We start from the raw sequence: 19,625 nt of genomic DNA, 5'->3' as shown, positions 1-19,625 counted from the left end.
CCAATACCTTGACTTTGTCCTTAAGCCATTTTGCCAAAATTGGAAGTATGCTTGGAGTCATTGTCCATTTGGAAGACACATTTGCGACCAAACTTTAACTTCCTTACTGATGTCTTGAGATGTTGCTTCAATATATCCACATAACTTTTCTACCTCATGATGCCATCTATTTTGTGAAGTGCACCAGTCCCTACTGCAGCAAAGCACCCCCACTGCAGCAAAGCACCCCCACAACATGATCCTGCCACCCCTGTGCTTCACGGTTGGGATGGTGTTCTTCGACTTGCAAGCCTCCCTCTTTTTCTCCAAACATAACAATGATCATTATGGCCAAACAGTTCTATTTTTGTTTCGTCAGACCAGAGGACATTTCTCCAAAAAGTACAATCTTTGTCTTCATGTGCAGTAGCAAACCATAGTCTGGCTTTATGGTGGTTTTGGAGCATTGGCTTCTTCCTTGCTTACCGGCCTTTCATGTTATGTCAATATAGGATTCGTTTTACTGTGGAAAAATATACTTCTGCACCTGTGTCCTCCAGCATCTTCACAAGGTCCTTTGCTGTTCTGGGATTGATTTGCACTTTTCGCACCAACGTACGTTAATCTCTAGGAGAAAGAATGCATCTCCTTCCTGAGCGGTATGACGGCTGCATGGTGCCATGGCATTTATACTTGCATACTATTGTTTGTACAGATGAACATGGTACCTTTCAGGCATTTGGAAAATGCTCCCAAAGATCAACCAGACCTGTGGGGGTCTAGAATTTTTTTTTAGGTCTTGGCTGATTTCTTTTGATTTTCCCATGATGTCAAGCAAAAAGGCACTAAATTTGAAGGTAGGCCTTGAAATGCATCGACAGGTACACCTCCAATTGACTCAAATGATGTCAATTAGCCTATCAGCAGCTTCTAAAAGCACAGTCAACATAGTGTATGTAAACTTCTGACCCACTGGAATTGTGATACAGTGAAATAATCTGTCTGTAAACAATTGTTGGAAAAATTACTTGTGTCATGCAAAGTAGATGTCCTAACCGACTTGCCAAAACTGTAGTTTGTTAACAAGAAATTTGTGGAGTAGTTAAAAAACAAGTTTTAATGACTCCAACCTAAGTGTATGTAAACTTCTGACTTCAACTGTACATAGACTTGGAATCATTGGCCACTTTAATAATGGAACACTAGTCACTATAATGTTTAAATAATGCCAACAGTACATAGTGCTTTACTCATCTCATATGTATATACTGTATTCTATTCTACTGTATTTTAGTCAATGCCACTACAACATTGCTCAATCTATTATCTATTCTTAATTCCATTATTTTACTTTTAGATGTGTGTATTGTGGTGAATTGTTAAGATACTGCTGTACCGTTAGAGCTTGGAACACAAGCATTTTTCTACTAAGGCAAAAACAATGCTAAATATGTGTACGTGACCAATAAAATTATTTGATTTGTGTGCCTTTCCAAATCATGCATTTACCCCCAGGTGGACCAATCAAGTTGTAGAAACATCAAGGATGATCAATGGAAACAGGACGCACCTGAACTCAATTTCGAGTCTCATAGCAAAGGGTCTGAATACTGAATATAATGTTTATTATTTTTTAAACCCCCCAAACAAAGTGTTTTGTCATTATCGGTATTGTGTGTAGAATGAAGAGAATTTAATTTTAATTTTCCATTTTAGAATAAGATTGTAACAGCCTCCTGAGTGGTGCAGCGGTCTAAGGCACTGCATCGCAGTGGAGGGTTTGGCGGGGAGGGAATTTTACTTGGCTCATCGCACTCTAGCGATTCCTTGCGGAGGACCGGTTGCATGCAAGCTGTAGTCGGTCGTCAGTTGAACGGTGTTTCCTCCAACATATTGGTGCGGCTGGCTTCCGGGTTAAGCGAGCGGGTGTTAAGAAGCGCGGCTTGGCGGGTCATGTTTTGGAGGACGCATGACTGTCTTCGCCGAGCCCGTTGGGGAGTGCAGCGATCAGACAAGATCGAAATAAAATAAAAATAACAAAAAAAAATGATTAAAAATTCCAAATGCGCTGTATGCCTGGACGCATTGAAGCGGTTCTGGCGGCTCATGGTGGATGTATATAGTTAGCCAACATCTCAAAGTACTGCCTAGGTGATTTGTCCACACTGACGCTGAAATGGAGGCGTCAGAAAATAGACAAACTTTTAATTACATAAACAGGCTTAAAAGGCAGTCATGTTTGACAAATATAATGTAAGATACTTAACTGTTGACATACTCAAGGCACGGTTCATTCAGAACAAAATGGTCACAAGAGCTGTGAGACAGGCCAGTGCCACAACATCAACCACCGTGAAATCTTAACGGAGGCAATCAGCATTTTAAAACAATTTAACCATAAACGTAATTGTTTAAAACCTGGAAGTTGTATGTCATTTTGAGGTCTTACCTTGTTCCGAAGTAGCCTAGCAAAAATCAGACCATAAAATATTGAGGGAATGATTTTATAAACAGTTCCTTATGCCACGGAAACCAGCATTTCTAGCAGGTTTCTATCAACTTTAATTCATAGTCCAGCAGCCCAAGACAATCCTAGTTATATTAGCAACCCAAGCTAGCTGTTGCATCTTTAGATCTCCCCTCTTTCTAAATGCTCATCTCGGTCACATAAAACCACGGACATACGGTGCACTGTTAAGAACGGCTCCCGCCAATTGCATTTTGTAACATTCGAGTGTAGCCTATACTGCATTGTGCGCATTTCTGCGCTTATCATGGGCCAACCTCCCTTGGACCGGGCGCAGCCAAAAGCATATTTGGCAGTGGGGAGATACGATCATAAAACATAAAATGAGGAACTGATTCTGTGGTGCAAAGCCAGAAAGCCTGTAGATGCTTGGCGCTTTACAGTGGGAAATCAAACTAAACATGGCATATTATTGGGGGGTTCAAATTGACCCGTTGTGCCGCAAGTTACACACCTGCCTGAAGGGTCCCTGTGTAAACTGGTCTTCAGTACCCTGTAACAAATCAACACAAATTTAAAACAGAGGATGGTCATGATAAAATACCATCACACACGCACACACTGGTCTCTCAAGACCAGGATTGGGAAACAAAGTAACCACATGTCATCTCCTCAAGGGACAGTTTCAAGAATATCTGTTTCAAAACACTGATCTAGCATTGGGGTGTGCACCATCACAACATATGACCCAGTCAGACAGATTGTTAAGGTGTAAAGTAAATCCAGAGTAAAAAAACAAAAAACAAGAGCAGAGCTAATATTAGCGGCCATTTTGTGTCACAGTCTCCCCAAATACCTTTCTCAAAACTGCTGCAGTCTAAGGACCAGGTTTCTCTTGAAAACATACTCCATCTAAATGGGATACATTTGATTTGATAAAGACAAGGTTCAATTAAAATGATTGTGGTTCTTCACAGCAGTGTAAAGCATAGTGGAATAATATGTCTGGAAACATTCTAGTAAACCTTACGACCGCGGTGAAGGCTTGGGGCGGCAGGTAGCCGAGTGATTAGAGCGTTGGGCCAGTAACCGAAAGGTTACTAGATCGAATCCCCAAGCTGACAAGGTAAATATCTGTCCTTCTTCCCCTGAACAAGGCAGTTAAACCCACTGTTCCTAGGCCGTCATCTTAAATACGAATTTCTTCTTAACTGACTTGCCTAATTAAATAAAGGTTCAATAAAAAATAATAAAAGGCTGAATGGGGGGATCCTTAAAACAATAAGTTAATCACATTGCTAAATCAATCTGATTTACTCCAGGACGTTACATAGAAAAACAGATCATAGCTCATTGTAGTTTTCAGTTCATAATTATTCATATTACAATGTATTAATTTATCCTATATTGAAAGAAATAAAAAAAAAAGAAATAAAACCAGAAGCAAGAAGGACAATATGGAATGTATTTTCAGTAAATAAAATAAAGCTCCAACTGTCACATCAAGTCTGCTTTATTTCACCCACAGATATCGTGTCAAATAAAGCACCATTATATATATATATATATATATATATATATAAAGTTTTATATATATCGTTTTCATATACACCGCCAGGCAACAACTAGAGAAGATTCTTTACAGAATCAAGTTTCTTGTGGTTCTTTTTTAATGTACAGGTAAACTTAGTTTGGATATTAACCACGGAAAAAAGCAAGGGACCTTTGCCTCTTTCATAAAGTACAAAACTGGCACAGAGGACACCATTTTATACAGAGTAAAAATGCAATCAAATTAAATTGCATACAGAAGAGACTAAAATTCCTGTAAACCTTTCCCCGTTACAGCAACCTCAAACAAATAAATCACTTCAAAAAGAACTGAAATCAGTAGAAATAAAAACATTTTTGCCCTTAGAAAAAATGTGCTATAGTCTTTTTATAACCATCTTTTTCGTCCAATGGATCGGCGGCTGTGCATGTTTATAGTCATTTGGGAGCATGCCGTCTAGCGCCTTCTTCTGTCATTGAAGCCGGAGAGGAGAGATCACGTGACATAACGGAGCACAAGAGCCAATCGATAGAAGCACATCAGCAGAGGCCAACGCAACACACACAGAAAAGGGAAACGACAAACAAAAGGATGAAAACAGGGAAAGAAAAGTGTTAAATGAAAGAGCATAATTCATTTAGAGAAAAGGAATAACAGACAAAAAGATATTAAAAGGGCTCATGGTGCTGACAGCAATAATGGTGATGTCACGAGGAGGCGGAGCAGGGCCCTTTCCCAGATAGTTTTATAACCACGGCGATAGTGGCCTCCACTGTCCTGTAGAGCATTTCCAGCGTGTCTGGAGGCGGGGCCGAGTTTGTCAGAGCCGGCGAGGGGGCGTGGCTACTGCACCCTGGGACCTCTGACCCCTCTCCTGCTAGCCCCAGGGCAGATGGGAAGGCCAGGTCCTCCGAGGCCAGGGTGGCCGAGCCTCCGCAAGTCTTAGAGCCCGTCTCCCTCTCCTCCTTTGTCTCATCCATTGCAGCCGTTGCTTCCCTCCGCTCTTGCTCCTCTGCTCCTGCCATGGCTGCCTGCTGAGTCTGAGACGACTGCGGCTCCTCCCCTCCCTGTCCGCTGCCGCCATACGACAACTCTCCCGTCTCCGGGAGGGAGGAAGAGGATGATGATGAGGACGACGAGGAAGAGGAAGCCTCCATCTTCTCCTCCTTGGGGGAGGCGTCCCCTGGGGGTTGGCTGCAACTGGTGGCAGCGGTAGGATCCGGTGAGGGCGGGTCGTGCTCAGTTCCCGGGTCGATGAGGGACGAGGAGTCTCTCGTCTCTGTGTCCGAGGTGCTGGTGGGAGTCAGTGCCTCCTGGTGCTCCGGCTTCAGCTCGACACATGGGGGGAGGGAGGAGGTGGAGGGGGCGCAGGTGGGTCCGGAAACGGTCACACCCCCGGTGCTGGTGCCGGCGCTGGTGCCCTCCCCGGGGCCGTCGTCACTACTCATCCGCCGGCGCTTCACTGGGGTGGCGCCCTCTTCCTCCACTGAGAAAAAAGAAACTCCGGTGATTAACCTTCACATCTGTATACAGGTACTACCATCATTAGCATATTCAACTTCAATTCAACATTTCCCAACGAGTTTAAATGATACAGAGTCCAACCCCGTTATCTGCTTACACTATTATGTGACAACAGGCTGAAAGGGACACCACATTTGACTACCATCAAAGCGTTTAAATGTTTCTTGTTTGTGACAGTACACTGTGTGCATGAGTGTGTGTCGTACCTTTGGCCTTGCGGTCCTTGGCCTCCAGTTCGAGCGCGCTGCGTTGCTGCACACAGGCGCTACACTTGGACAGCAACTCCTGCAGGGCCGGACCCAGAGCCGGGTCCAGCGCCTGGGGGGTGTGTATGGACAACATCAACGCCAACGCTCGCAGGTCCTAACGAGAGGGAGGGAGCGGAACAAAAGAACAGTGATTATCTAGTAGAGAAAAGCATGTGAACAGGGAATCACAGTCCAGTAAGGCATGACTATGGAATTAACGATTGCAGCATGAATACGGCCTGAATAGTGCATTAACAGAAAGTGAAGACGTGAATAGTGTATTATCAGAATGTGAATAAGACGTGAATAGTGCATTATCAGAATGTGAATAAGGCGTGAATAGTGCATTATCAGAATGTGAATAAGGCACGAATAGTGCATGAATAAGGGGTACTGACAGCGTTGAGAAGGCCGCTGGTCTTGCTCAGCTCCAGGCGGTGCGAGGCCAGTTCGGGCTGTAGGCTGTGGTACTCGTTCAGCAGGTTGGTCACCAGCAGACTAATCAGGTTGGCGCAGCTGGGGCCTGACAGCACCTGGCTCTGGACCTGAGAGATGACACACACACTTACGTCCATGCACTCGCAAGGCACATCAACTTGGTATTTGAAGTAGCAAGGGGCTAGCCTGAGTCCCAGATCAGATTATGCAGTCTTGCTAACATCATTGGGGTCATTTGAAGTTGATAAGACGGCAAAACAGATCTGGGACTCAGGCTACACATGAAACCTTGGTAAAGGGTGCACTTCGTCATTGGATGCATAAATGAAATTACAGGCTATAAACGGGCTAACGCAGAGGCTGTCAGCGTTGAAATAAACGGATGGTAGCGATGGCTCCAAGATGGCTACCTTGTGCAGGAAGCAGGTGAGGAAGGAATAGGCCATGTTGTTGTTGAGGAAGGTCCTCTCGTCCATCAGGATGCACTTGATGTACTCGCCGAACGCCGGGTCCTCGCACAGAAGCTTCACACATGTCTTAGCCAGGGTTGACTACAGAACAGGATAGGAGATGTCAGTAGATTGAGGCGTGTTAAGTGTGTCAGTAGATTGATGCGTGTTAAGTGTGTTTGCAAGTGAGAGAGAAATAGTGTACGGTGACTGTATTTGAGTGAGTGTGCATGTTAAAGTGTGTGTGCGCGCGTCTGTGTAAGGGTGTGCTATTTACCTGAGACTGGCAAAGCTCCGTCCACAGCTTGGGGAAGAGGGCCAAGTGCAGAGGCAAGCCCTCATACGCTATCAGGACACCTGGAGTCAGAGATATGGTCATATTGGAGACCCCAGATACACAACCATACAGCCTCTTAGGTCATTAGATATATAAACATTAGAAATGCATCCACACACAAACCCCCACTTACTCAGTTTGACAAGGGTCTCCGTGAACTTCTCGCAGTTGATGGCGACTCGACACAGCAGGTGGATGAACTGGTGGTAGGACAGAAAGTAGTCTTGGAGCATCCGGTCATACACCTCATCTTTACCCTGAGAGCGAGAGAGACAGAGCGAGAGAGACAGAGCGAGAGAGACAGAGCGAGAGAGAGACAGAGCGAGAGAGAGACAGAGCGAGAGAGAGACAGAGCGAGAGAGAGAGACAGAGAGACAGAGACATGGAAGTTGATGATCCTTCTCAACGACAGCAAGAAGACCACACTAGCGCAAACATACACACAGAATGAACAGACCTTGAACTGAGAAGAAACATGCATACATAAACCACTTAATTTCGCCCAGAGGAAACTTCAGTTGTGGCACTATCGGGCACCATTTCCACTTATTCAACCATTCTTTTAACCAGGTAGGACAGATTTAATTTAAGATAAGACACCAGGTAAGCCATCAAGAACAATCTCCCCAGAAACAAAGATCCTCTTCGGCATTAAGACCACTGGTCTGTTAACTACCATCAACACTTAAGATAACATGAACTTTGGCACGAAGCTTAAGAAACTGACGAACCGGCCAAGAGACATGAGACAAAGCAGTGGTACTATTCAGAGACACACACCTTGCTGGTCTCCACCATGGAAGGCAGGAGGCACATGTTGAGTTCAGGTCTGGGAGGCCGGATGTTGTTCTTGCCTCCCATCAACTTGATGTTCTCTCTGCAGGGCAGGTAAGGCCCAAAGGACACTGTGCACAAAGAGACAGTCACATTCAGACAAATCACAGAGGGACAAATCCTAGCTGGTTTTACGCAAATCTACAGCAACATTTATGTCAACGGGAGATTTAGACACAAAAAATAAAGGCATGTTTATTTTCTTTCTCGATATCTGAAGGACAGTTGAGAGACTGCCTCAGGCACGGAGAGGCCAGGACAGTCAGACTCCCTGGTACTCTGGCATGCACTAGGAGAACCAGAGGTTACAGACAGAGCCAGGGTCCTTAGGATAGCATGCTGCCTCATATGATATGTGAACTGTGTCGTATTATCAAATCATCATGATTATTTTCATGATTGCTTGTGTTGGTCCTCATTAACTTGCGTCAGTACATAAGTTGTTAGTGTAGCAGTTGGAGGGGGACTCACTAGGGATGTTGCTGTGGTGGTAGGTGCAGTGGTTGTGCTGCAGGAAGGGCACCAGCGTGTGCAGGAAGTCATGGGGACTCAACAGGACCAGCTCCTTCAGAACATCTGGGCGGGGGAACAGAAATACACAGGAACTACTAGTGACATCAAGTCGAGTGATTGGAATTGTTCCAAAGGTCTACTGTATATAAGTTGTGGAATAGTTTAGAGGGGAAATGTGGTCAAATATTATCCAAACGGTGTGTGTGTGTGTGTGTGTGTGTGTTCTTACCCAAGCAGGCGTTGCGGAGCTCCGGGGGGCTGTAGGAGTTGAGGAGGGTGAGCAGCTTGTGGGCAAAGTCTATCCTCTCCTGCCACTGGATAAGAGCCTGCTTCACATCTACAGGAGAACAACACAGGTTACACAGAGACTTTACATCAGGGTCCTTAAATAAAAAGGCAAGTCATTGAGCTCTAGTTAACAAAAAGGCAAGAACACAGGGCTTATTCACAAGGGAGTCAATCTTAACGTTCACTTCAGTCAAATGTTCTCTTAGTCATTAGTCATGCACTGATGTCAATGGGAAACAGAACATTTGACTGACATTAGGTTTTGCGACAAGGTAGGTCAGTATAGAATAAATATCTTCAAAGTAATGACTCGGGATGTCGGTTGTGGCATGAAAGCTTATTTTTAGTAATAATACTTGTTCACATTTTACCACTTTAGATTCTACAAAACAATAAAAGTAAGTTACTAGCAAAAGCCAGGATACTTGTCAAATAACTGGCATGTTCTCTTTTTGTTTACTTCCTGTCGCAGGGCATTCTGGTACTTGCAGTCAATAGCGTAATCCAATACCAATTTATACAACAGAAATATATACGTAGTTCTCAATCTCCATCACATGAATTGTAATACAATTTTACTCTTACTTACGTAACTGTAAAATAAAACTAAAATAAAATATCTTTAGATAGAGCTCAATGAATGAACAGTAAACATGAACTCTGTAACCCATTCAAGTTACAACATCCAGAGAGGAGGGGGAGGGAGGGCAGCTTTCGCTGACCTTTGCGCTGCAGATAGGGCCGCGTGGCCTTGAGTACCGACAGGAAGATGGACAGCAGCTCCACCAGGTCCCCCGTCACATGACACGCTGTGGCCTCGTGGTACATCATGTGCAGGGTGTTGAACGACTGCACACAGAGGTCAAATGACAGGCAACGGTTTATGTTTGAAATTAAACCTGACCCTTAACGTTCCTACACTTTACAGTAAAATATTATTTTACTGGATACAGTTCACAATGAAGAAACTGTAACAAACTACTAACATCATTTGCAGGGTGTTGAATGACTGCAGGATGGAGGGAGAGGGAGGGAGGGAGGGAGGGAGGGAGGGAGGGGCATGTCAAATGACAGGTCATGATTTATGCAACAGCTAACAGCTAAACCTCTACGGACACCCTTTACTTTGAGAAACGTATAGAAAAATATATATAAAATCTCTTATAACGGACATAAACTACATTAAATGCTCATATTATTTACATTTTGAACCCGTTAACCCCAACCAAATCTTGATTTCCGCTAGCCGAGTGATGAACGAGACTTTTCGAAATGTGACGAGTCTACCCCCAACCCCACTCCTAAAACCAACTCAAAATTATGATATACAAGCCAGTGAAATGACAATGTATAAAATGGTTCAATATAAGCCCAATGACCATCATTTGTAAATGTGTGCAGAATGTCTGGTCGTACCTCTGTCATGAGGATGAGTCCTCTGTTGAAGACCACCAGCAGTCGGTCCTCATCGTTCTCCAATAACACACGGAAGGCACTGGGAGGAAGGACACAAAACACCAGATACATTATATCATAGACATCTACTGGATTTCACATAGCTTTCTCTGCACGTGATCTCCTCTCTCTGTGTGTGTGTGTGTGTGTGATCTCCTCTCTCTGTGTGTGTGTGTGTGATCTCCTCTCTCTGTGTGTGTGTGTGTGTGATCTCCTCTGTGTGTGTGTGTGTGTGATCTCCTCTCTCTGTGTGTGTGATCTCCTCTCTCGGTGTGTGTGTGTGATCTCCTCTCTCTGTGTGTGTGTGTGATCTCTCTCTGTGTGTGTGTGTGTGTGTGATCTCCTCTCTGTGTGTGTGATCTCCTCTGTGTGTGTGTGTGTGTGTGTGATCTCTGTGTGTGTGTTCTCCTCTGTGTGTGTGTGTGTGTGTGTGTGTGTGTGTGTGTGATCTCCTCTGTGTGTGTGTGTGTGTGTGTGTGTGTGTGTGTGTGATCTCCTCTGTGTGTGTGTGTGTGTGTGTGTGTGATCTCCTCTGTGTGTGTGTGTGTGTGTGTGTGTGTGTGATCTCCTCTCTGTGTGTGTGTGTGTGTGTGTGTGTGTGTGTGTGTGATCTCCTCTGTGTGTGTGTGTGTGTGTGTGATCTCCTCTCTGTGTGTGTGTGTGTGTGTGTGTGATCTCCTCTCTGTGTGTGTGTGTGTGTGTGTGTGTGTGTGTGTGTGTGTGTGTGATCTCCTCTCTGTGTGTGTGTGTGTGTGTGTGTGATCTCCTCTCTGTGTGTGTGTGTGTGTGTGATCTCCTCTCTGTGTGTGTGTGATCTCCTCTCTGTGTGTGTGTGTGTGTGATCTCCTCTCTGTGTGTGTGTGTGTGTGATCTCTGTGTGTGTGTGTGTGTGTGTGTGATCTCTGTGTGTGTGTGTGTGTGTGTGTGATCTCTCTGTGTGTGTGTGTGTGTGATCTCTCTCTGTGTGTGTGTGTGATCTCTTCTCTGTGTGTGTGTGTGATCTCCTCTCTGTGTGTGTGTGATCTCCTCTGTGTGTGTGTGATCTCCTCTCTGTGTGTGTGATCTCCTCTCTGTGTGTGTGTGTGATCTCCTCTCTGTGTGTGTGTGTGTGATCTCCTCTCTGTGTGTGTGTGTGTGATCTCCTCTCTGTGTGTGTGTGTGTGATCTCCTCTCTGTGTGTGTGTGTGTGTGTGATCTCCTCTCTGTGTGTGTGTGTGTGTGTGATCTCCTCTCTGTGTGTGTGTGTGTGATCTCCTCTCTGTGTGTGTGTGTGATCTCCTCTCTGTGTGTGTGTGTGATCTCCTCTCTGTGTGTGTGTGTGATCTCCTCTCTGTGTGTGTGTGTGATCTCCTCTCTGTGTGTGTGTGTGATCTCCTCTCTGTGTGTGTGTGATCTCCTCTCTGTGTGTGTGTGATCTCCTCTCTGTGTGTGTGTGATCTCCTCTCTGTGTGTGTGTGATCTCCTCTCTGTCTGTGTGTGATCTCCTCTCTGTCTGTGTGTGATCTCCTCTCTGTCTGTGTGTGATCTCCTCTCTGTCTGTGTGTGATCTCCTCTCTGTCTGTGTGTGATCTCCTCTCTGTCTGTGTGTGATCTCCTCTCTGTCTGTGTGTGATCTCCTCTCTGTCTGTGTGTGATCTCCTCTCTGTCTGTGTGTGATCTCCTCTCTGTGTGTGTGTGATCTCCTCTGTGTGTGTGTGTGTGATCTCCTCTCTGTGTGTGTGTGTGTGTGTGTGTGTGTGTGTGTGTGTGTGATCTCCTCTCTGTGTGTGTGTGTGTGATCTCTGTGTGTGTGTGTGTGTGTGTGTGTGTGTGATCTCTGTGTGTGTGTGTGTGTGTGTGTGTGATCTCTCTGTGTGTGTGTGATCTCTTCTCTGTGTGTGTGTGTGATCTCCTCTCTGTGTGTGTGTGTGTTCTCTCCTCTCTGTGTGTGTGTGTGTGTGATCTCCTCTCTGTGTGTGTGTGTGTGATCTCCTCTCTGTGTGTGTGTGTGTGATCTCCTCTCTGTGTGTGTGTGTGTGATCTCCTCTGTGTGTGTGTGTGTGTGTGATCTCCTCTCTGTGTGTCTGTGTGTGATCTCCTCTCTGTGTGTCTGTGTGTGATCTCCTCTCTGTGTGTCTGTGTGTGATCTCCTCTCTGTGTGTCTGTGTGTGATCTCCTCTCTGTGTGTCTGTGTGTGATCTCCTCTCTGTGTGTCTGTGTGTGATCTCCTCTCTGTGTGTCTGTGTGTGATCTCCTCTCTGTGTGTCTGTGTGTGATCTCCTATCTGTGTGTCTGTGTGTGATCTCCTCTCTGTGTGTGTGTGATCTCCTCTCTGTGTGTGTGTGATCTCCTCTCTGTGTGTGTGTGATCTCCTCTCTGTCTGTGTGTGATCTCCTCTCTGTCTGTGTGTGATCTCCTCTCTGTCTGTGTGTGATCTCCTCTCTGTCTGTGTGTGATCTCCTCTCTGTGTGTGATCTCCTCTCTGTGTGTGATCTCCTCTCTGTGTGTGATCTCCTCTCTGTCTGTGTGTGATCTCCTCTCTGTCTGTGTGTGATCTCCTCTCTGTCTGTGTGTGATCTCCTCTCTGTCTGTGTGTGATCTCCTCTCTGTCTGTGTGTGATCTCCTCTCTGTCTGTGTGTGATCTCCTCTCTGTCTGTGTGTGATCTCCTCTCTGTCTGTGTGTGATCTCCTCTGTCTGTGTGATCTCCTCTCTGTCTGTGTGATCTCCTCTCTGTCTGTGTGTGATCTCCTCTCTGTCTGTGTGTGATCTCCTCTCTGTCTGTGTGTGATCTCCTCTCTGTCTGTGTGTGATCTCCTCTCTGTCTGTGTGTGATCTCCTCTCTGTCTGTGTGTGATCTCCTCTCTGTCGTGTGTGATCTCCTCTCTGTCGTGTGTGATCTCCTCTCTGTCGTGTGTGATCTCCTCTCTGTCGTGTGTGATCTCCTCTCTGTCTGTGTGTGATCTCCTCTCTGTCTGTGTGTGATCTCCTCTCTGTCTGTGTGTGATCTCCTCTCTGTCTGTGTGTGATCTCCTCTCTGTCTGTGTGTGATCTCCTCTCTGTCTGTGTGTGCTCTCCTCTCTGTCTGTGTGTGCTCTCCTCTCTGTCTGTGTGTGCTCTCCTCTCTGTCTGTGTGTGCTCTCCTCTCTGTCTGTGTGTGCTCTCCTCTCTGTGTGTGATCTCCTCTCTGTGTGTGATCTCCTCTCTGTGTGTGATCTCCTCTCTGTGTGTGATCTCCTCTCTGTGTGTGATCTCCTCTCTGTGTGTGATCTCCTCTCTGTGTGTGATCTCCTCTCTGTGTGTGATCTCCTCTCTGTGTGTGATCTCCTCTCTGTGTGTGATCTCCTCTCTGTGTGTGATCTCCTCTCTGTGTGTGATCTCCTCTGTGTGTGATCTCCTCTCTGTGTGTGATCTCCTCTCTGTGTGTGATCTCCTCTCTGTGTGTGATCTCCTCTCTGTGTGTGATCTCCTCTCTGTGTGTGATCTCCTCTCTGTGTGTGATCTCCTCTCTGTGTGTGATCTCCTCTCTGTGTGTGATCTCCTCTCTGTGTGTGATCTCCTCTCTGTGTGTGATCTCCTCTCTGTCTGTGTGTGATCTCCTGTCTGTGTGTGATCTCCTCTCTGTCTGTGTGTGATCTCCTCTCTGTCTGTGTGTGATCTCCTCTCTGTCTGTGTGTGATCTCCTCTCTGTCTGTGTGTGATCTCCTCTCTGTCTGTGTGTGATCTCCTCTCTGTCTGTGTGTGATCTCCTCTCTGTCTGTGTGATCTCCTCTCTGTGTGTGTGATCTCCTCTCTGTGTGTGTGATCTCCTCTCTGTCTGTGTGTGATCTCCTCTCTGTCTGTGTGTGATCTCCTCTCTGTCTGTGTGTGATCTCCTCTCTGTCTGTGTGTGATCTCCTCTCTGTCTGTGTGTGATCTCCTCTCTGTTTGTGATCTCCTCTCTGTGTGTGATCTCCTCTCTGTGTGTGATCTCCTCTCTGTGTGTGATCTCCTCTCTGTGTGTGATCTCCTCTCTGTGTGTGATCTCCTCTCTGTGTGTGATCTCCTCTCTGTGTGTGATCTCCTCTCTGTGTGTGATCTCCTCTCTGTGTGTGATCTCCTCTCTGTGTGTGATCTCCTCTCTGTGTGTGATCTCCTCTCTGTGTGTGATCTCCTCTCTGTGTGTGATCTCCTCTCTGTGTGTGATCTCCTCTCTGTGTGTGATCTCCTCTCTGTGTGTGATCTCCTCTCTGTGTGTGATCTCCTCTTTGTGTGTTACCTGATGAGTGTGGTCCAGCAGGAGCGTCCGTCCAGACAGCGAAGGTAGCAGCTGATGGTGGTCTTCTTAAACTGCTTGACGTCCTCCAGCTCCTCCTCCCTCATGTCCGACCGCTGGGCCACAAACAGCTGCATCAGGTTGAACAGCTCCTCCACTGCCTGCAGAGGGACAGACACACCAGACACTGGTCAAAGATTCAACAGAGACAAACGCAAATCAACCTCATACAGGAGTCAGAGAGCCCCTCTAGAAACATCTTCAGAGGCCTAGCCCTCACTATTACCCATCTGATCTCTTCATGAAGTGCCTAGGGGATGTTTCTGGACAGGGCACAAGCCTGAGGGGGTTATAGACATAGGCAGTATAACAGAGGGGTAGATAGTCGGCTGAGGCAGTAAGAGAGAAAACAGACAACACACACCAGCACCCAGTCAGAATCAGGGAATCTTCCCATTATACACAAAAGGGACAGAGAGTCACAGTCAGCCGGACCACCCACCCCTGGGTACTGGCTGGCGTGTGGCGTCAGGTTCTTGAAGGCCCACTGGATGTTCTGGTGCGAGGCCAGCTGGCGGGTGAAGGCGGGCGACTGCTCGCAGCACATCCTCAGGATGCCGTAGTACGCCGGCAGCATTCCCCGGTTGAACAGCACCACCTGTTGGGAAAGCAGGCTTTTAGACTCGCCTCTAACGACTGGCCTACATTCTTTCTTTGACTGTTGTGTTCCTGCTGGTAACATTTTTACATTTACAACTTGTTCTTGGATAAACAGCTAAGAAAAAGTTGCGTTTCAGAGACTGCCGCTCTTCGCTAGTCGAAGGCGCTTCTTTGCACCGAAGGTTAAAACTACTGAACTGTTGGACGTAGGGGCAGGGAGTTTGGTAAACATTAAGTTGGAATGGACAGTAGTCTGTGGCAGTAGCGTGGTAGCTGTTGTGGCAAACATGCACGACGCAACTCATCACCTATTGGAGGTAGAATCATGCAACTTGGTAAACATGCTCCAGATGGGTATCGCCTTTGCCCATTTTAGTGTCAACGGTTGACCAAGTGGTACTGTTTCTATTGCTAGGACCTCGTTGCCTCTGCTCACAGCTAGATGTATTTTAAAATAATTAGGGTGTCTCTGCAGCTAGATTTATTATTTCCACCTCCTGGTCGTCGTGGTCGGCCAGGATGTAGTTGAAGGCGATGTTCTTAGTGACCACGGGGTTCTGGACGACCAGCCGGACGTTCTCGGGACACTCCATACACACGTTGTGCCAGAAAGAGAGCAGGGCCTGCTTGTTGTGGTTCGTGGCGATGGCTGGTTCAGACAGCTTGGGCTGTGTGTGTGTGTGGGGGGGGGAGACATGGAGAAAGATCAGAGAAGTGTTCTTACTGCAGCTCAACTATTTCATTACGATCAGTAGCGTTATTCTTCAATAAGGTGTGTACACCTTGGTGTACAGGTGAACACACCACAGAGGAAGAGAAAAAGGAACCAAACAAACCTAAAAAGGTAGTTAAAATGCTTCATTTTTAAAATTTTAAGTGTACGCCTTGAGATGTACTAAATACCTGTATTCATTCTAGTGCACAAACAGACTTCTAATGACTTCTATGAATAACATGCAAATCTAATACTAGTCTAATTTATCACACTCAACTCTTCCCAAAGCAAACAAAGCCCTTTCAACCCTCACCTGGAAGAGGTTCCACAGGTCCATGAAGTAACCGGAGAACATGAGCTTCTCCGTCTTGGAGATGAGGCAATAGGTCATGAAGCTGAAGTACTGCACCAGCTTGGTGGTCCCATGTACCGCCGCGTCCACGTACAGCTTGGCCCGGCCCAGCAGGCCCAGAAGCAGGTTGTACACCTGGTACAGGAGCCAAGGGAAAGATGGGAGATATTACTCTATTTTTCATTTTTCATACAAAAATAATCACTTCAAAACAGTTCCTATGAAACACGGACACTTCAATCTAAATCGCTGTACATGAACAATACAATTTCCCTAAAAGATACAGTAAGTCTCCTTTATGGGTTGTAAATCCAATCCACTAATCCCAGTATCAATACAATATTTGTACTTGAAGTCTTTCGAAATAGAAGATATCATCCAAAGTCTGAGCAGGTGATCAGAAAATACCAGGAAATGGTTATTATTGCCGAGACCTGATTGGTCGAAACGTTGTCACTAACGATGGACACCGGTTTGACCTGATCCCATTTTAATTGTGTAATTAGCTCATTCGTGGTAGTAATCTTGTTATGGGTTAGGTTGTTGGAGCTTGTGTGTTATTGTAGCGGCAAGGGGAAGTACAAAAAGTGTCGGTCTCAGGTCACACACTGTTAGTGCTGTATATTAACATTCTAAGGAAGTAGGTAAGAGAGCAACAGTCGGGTTGATGTTATGCCAAGTTAATTTCTGAAGAACAAGGGCAAGGAGAGGTGGAACTCAACATCAATGTGAGGACAAGAGTTGAAGAGGGAGGAAACATCTGTGGGGGGGCCAGAGGGGCCCCAACGACACTAACTACAGCTCTCACTCTCACACAGGCACAAAAGGTTCTGGACACCAACAAAGAGGCACAGACCTAGTTTCCGCCCAGCAACAGAGACTAATTGTTTATCTTAGACGTACAAGAAGGGGAGATCCGCCCAGTCGGGGTATAAATATATATGCTTGTGTAACTTGCATGCAGGGACGGTCCTTGCCTTTCTGCCGCCCGAGGAGAGACGAACAGTTGAAAAGACGTCGGCTCACGCTTTTATTGACCGAGAACACGTTCTCATTTACAGCAACGACCTGGGGAATAGTTACAGGGGATGAACGAGCCAAATGTACGCTGGGGATGATTAGGTGGCCGTGATGGTTTGAGGGCCAGATTGGGAATTTAGCCACAACACCGGGGTTAACACCCCTACTCTAACAATAAGTGCCATGGGATCTTTAGTGAACACAGAGTCAGAACACACGTTTAATGTCCCATCCAAAAGATGGCACCCGACACAGGGCAGTGTCCCCTGCTATGTTTTTTAGACCTGAGGAAAGAGTGCCTCCTACTGGCCCTCCAACACCACTTCCAGCAGCATCTGGTCTCCCATCCAGGGACCAACCCTGCATAGCTTCAGAAGCAAGCCAGCAGTGGGATGCAGGGTGGTAATGCTGCTGGCTTATTGGGGTGCAGCCATTTGTAAAACAGGCCTTATTAGTCCCGATTCCTGTGACTAATCAATTTGGCTATTGAAGCTCTGAATATCAGCCACCCAACTTTATCAGGAGTTATCGTGAGCCTATTTGCAATGTGTTTGCACAACAGGAAATGCAGAAATATTAAAATGTTTCGCTATGATCAACTTGTCAAAAAATGTACAGATACACTGATCATGACAATGGGGTGAAACTCCTGGACAACAGTTGTGATTGTAGATTCTATACGGTCCATTTTACTCTTGACCTGTCCTGTTTAGGAAATATTGTTTGTTAACGTGACAAGAGTAGGTTTTATATGATTGGGCTCAATTTAGTTTGATCAGAGAAACCTGCATGATGTAAAAAGTCCATCTTAATAAATTGTCAAATTTTATCTGCAGCCTGTAGACTACAGAAAAGGCCACGTACTCATTCTACCATGTGCTTTAAATCGGCTACATGATTTGCGTTAGATGTTCTTTTTATTCTTTTTTTTATTTTTCCTCCCCAATTTCGTGGTATCCAATTGTTTAGTAGCTACTATCTTGTCTCATCGCTACAACTCCCGTACGGGCTCGGGAGAGACGAAGGTTGAATGTCATGCGTCCTCCGATACACAACCCAACCAAGACGCACTGCTTCTTAACACAGCGCGCATCTAACCCGGAAGCCAGCCGCACCAATGTGTCGGAGGAAACACCGTGCACCTGGCAACCTCGGTTAGCACGCACTGCGCCCGGCCCGCCACAGGAGTCGCTGGTGCGCGATCAGCTGGCGCTGCAGTACAGCGCCCTTAACCATTGCGCCACCCGGGAGGCCAGATGTTATTTTTGACCGAACGTTGATGGAGCGCCGCATCTCTGTAATAGCACCCTGGAGAAGTGCACTGGGAATGGACAAGCTAAATATTTTAAAAGCCTTGGCTGAGAGAAATTGTCATTGTTTTAGGGCAGAATTGTGTGAGGTTTTATGTGTTTTTGTTGGTATCAGTTAAGCTCAGAATATGCCGCCCTCATCAATCTGCCGTCATAAGTGGACACCTAATCCTGCATAACGAGCAGGCAGGCCCTGTTGGCTCTATTTGCATGTTACGCTATTTAGCTGAAGCATCCAGGTGGGTGAATAAATCTGGTCTGAGCTTTTCCTCGGTGTCCGTCTGTACCTTGAGTAGAACCTAAACACTATTAAAACACAGGGAGACAGGACTGCAGTGTGTAACCGTACCTGGTGGAGCACCACGGTGGTGTCGGGGGACAGGGGCAGGTCCCGCGTGGGGATGTGGAGGGAACGCGTGGAGCGGAACATCTGGCGGAACGAGTTGCTGGGAATCAGGGAGACCAGGAGGTAGGCTGCCGCTAGAGGGACAGAGGGAGAACTCAGAGTTAGAGTAGCGTTTTGCCTCGATGTCTGTCCTTTTTGTATTTCTAGGCCAGCTTTCCACACAATCGTCCTTTTGCTAGAGTGAGAAGAGAATGATGGGGATGAGTAGAATGGCCTTCCTGAGCAGCTCAGTGACTTTAAACGTTGGACGGGCCAACAAGTCAGTTGGTCAAATCTCTTCCCTGATAAGAGCTGCCCCGGTCAACTGTAAGATCAGATAGATGCAGGCCAGATTGTGCAAGGCCAGGGTTCTAAGCACCACATAGCTTAACCATGGAAATGCTGAACAGGACAGAGTGGCATTGTGTTGTAGTGAAATCTTTATTTCATGTGTTTGCTTTATGGACTTCTTTCAAAGACGTCGTTGCAGCGCCATCTACTTGTATTTATTTTTGGAGGGCAACTCCTACTCAAATGAACTTTGTCATTGTTGACGTCAACGTTATTATTCTGATACCACTATTTTTGTACCATACTCTTGTTTTATTCTGTTGAATGAAAAGGTTGAGACCACGGCTCAATTTAGACTGCAACTATGTAACAATTGTCTTAAGAGGCTGCATGTTTCATCTCAGGAGTTCATGTTCAGCAAGTGGAAATGTGTCTGATAAGCAGTAAGAAGTTTGTTGATGGACATTTACATTGAGTTTAAGTTTGAATAAATTTAAGATGTACTTGGGTATCACTGCTACACACAATACCTGGTTTGTGGCACGCTACCTGCCCCAATGCATAGTGGCAACTGT

At 46.1% G+C, this 19,625-nt stretch overlaps 1 protein-coding gene across 7 annotated transcripts in view; it reads right to left on the bottom strand.

The window, feature by feature from the left end:
* Nucleotides 1–2,167: 2,167 nt before the first annotated feature.
* Nucleotides 2,168–19,625, bottom strand: part of LOC110493162 (ubiquitin carboxyl-terminal hydrolase 34) — a 66,023-nt gene continuing 48,565 nt past the window's right edge. For all 7 annotated transcript variants that reach the window (XM_036949718.1, XM_036949719.1, XM_036949721.1 and 4 more), the window contains exons 63-78: nt 18,724–18,854; nt 16,006–16,179; nt 15,472–15,645; nt 14,820–14,975; nt 14,321–14,478; nt 10,046–10,124; nt 9,352–9,478; nt 8,571–8,678; nt 8,300–8,404; nt 7,775–7,899; nt 7,128–7,251; nt 6,935–7,014; nt 6,619–6,759; nt 6,169–6,315; nt 5,729–5,885; nt 2,168–5,484 (exon numbers count right to left, since the gene is read on the bottom strand). In XM_036949718.1, the coding sequence (XP_036805613.1) occupies nt 4,706–5,484; nt 5,729–5,885; nt 6,169–6,315; nt 6,619–6,759; nt 6,935–7,014; nt 7,128–7,251; nt 7,775–7,899; nt 8,300–8,404; nt 8,571–8,678; nt 9,352–9,478; nt 10,046–10,124; nt 14,321–14,478; nt 14,820–14,975; nt 15,472–15,645; nt 16,006–16,179; nt 18,724–18,854 (2,765 nt within the window). In that variant the 3' untranslated portion in view covers nt 2,168–4,705. The remainder of the gene's footprint in view (nt 5,485–5,728; nt 5,886–6,168; nt 6,316–6,618; nt 6,760–6,934; nt 7,015–7,127; nt 7,252–7,774; nt 7,900–8,299; nt 8,405–8,570; nt 8,679–9,351; nt 9,479–10,045; nt 10,125–14,320; nt 14,479–14,819; nt 14,976–15,471; nt 15,646–16,005; nt 16,180–18,723; nt 18,855–19,625) is intronic.

The sequence above is a fragment of the Oncorhynchus mykiss genome, chromosome 17, assembly GCF_013265735.2.
Source record: "Oncorhynchus mykiss isolate Arlee chromosome 17, USDA_OmykA_1.1, whole genome shotgun sequence".
Taxonomy (NCBI): Eukaryota; Metazoa; Chordata; class Actinopteri; order Salmoniformes; family Salmonidae; genus Oncorhynchus; species Oncorhynchus mykiss.
The sequence above is the reverse complement of the archived record's forward strand: the minus strand, read 5'-3'. Positions and strand labels throughout refer to the sequence as shown.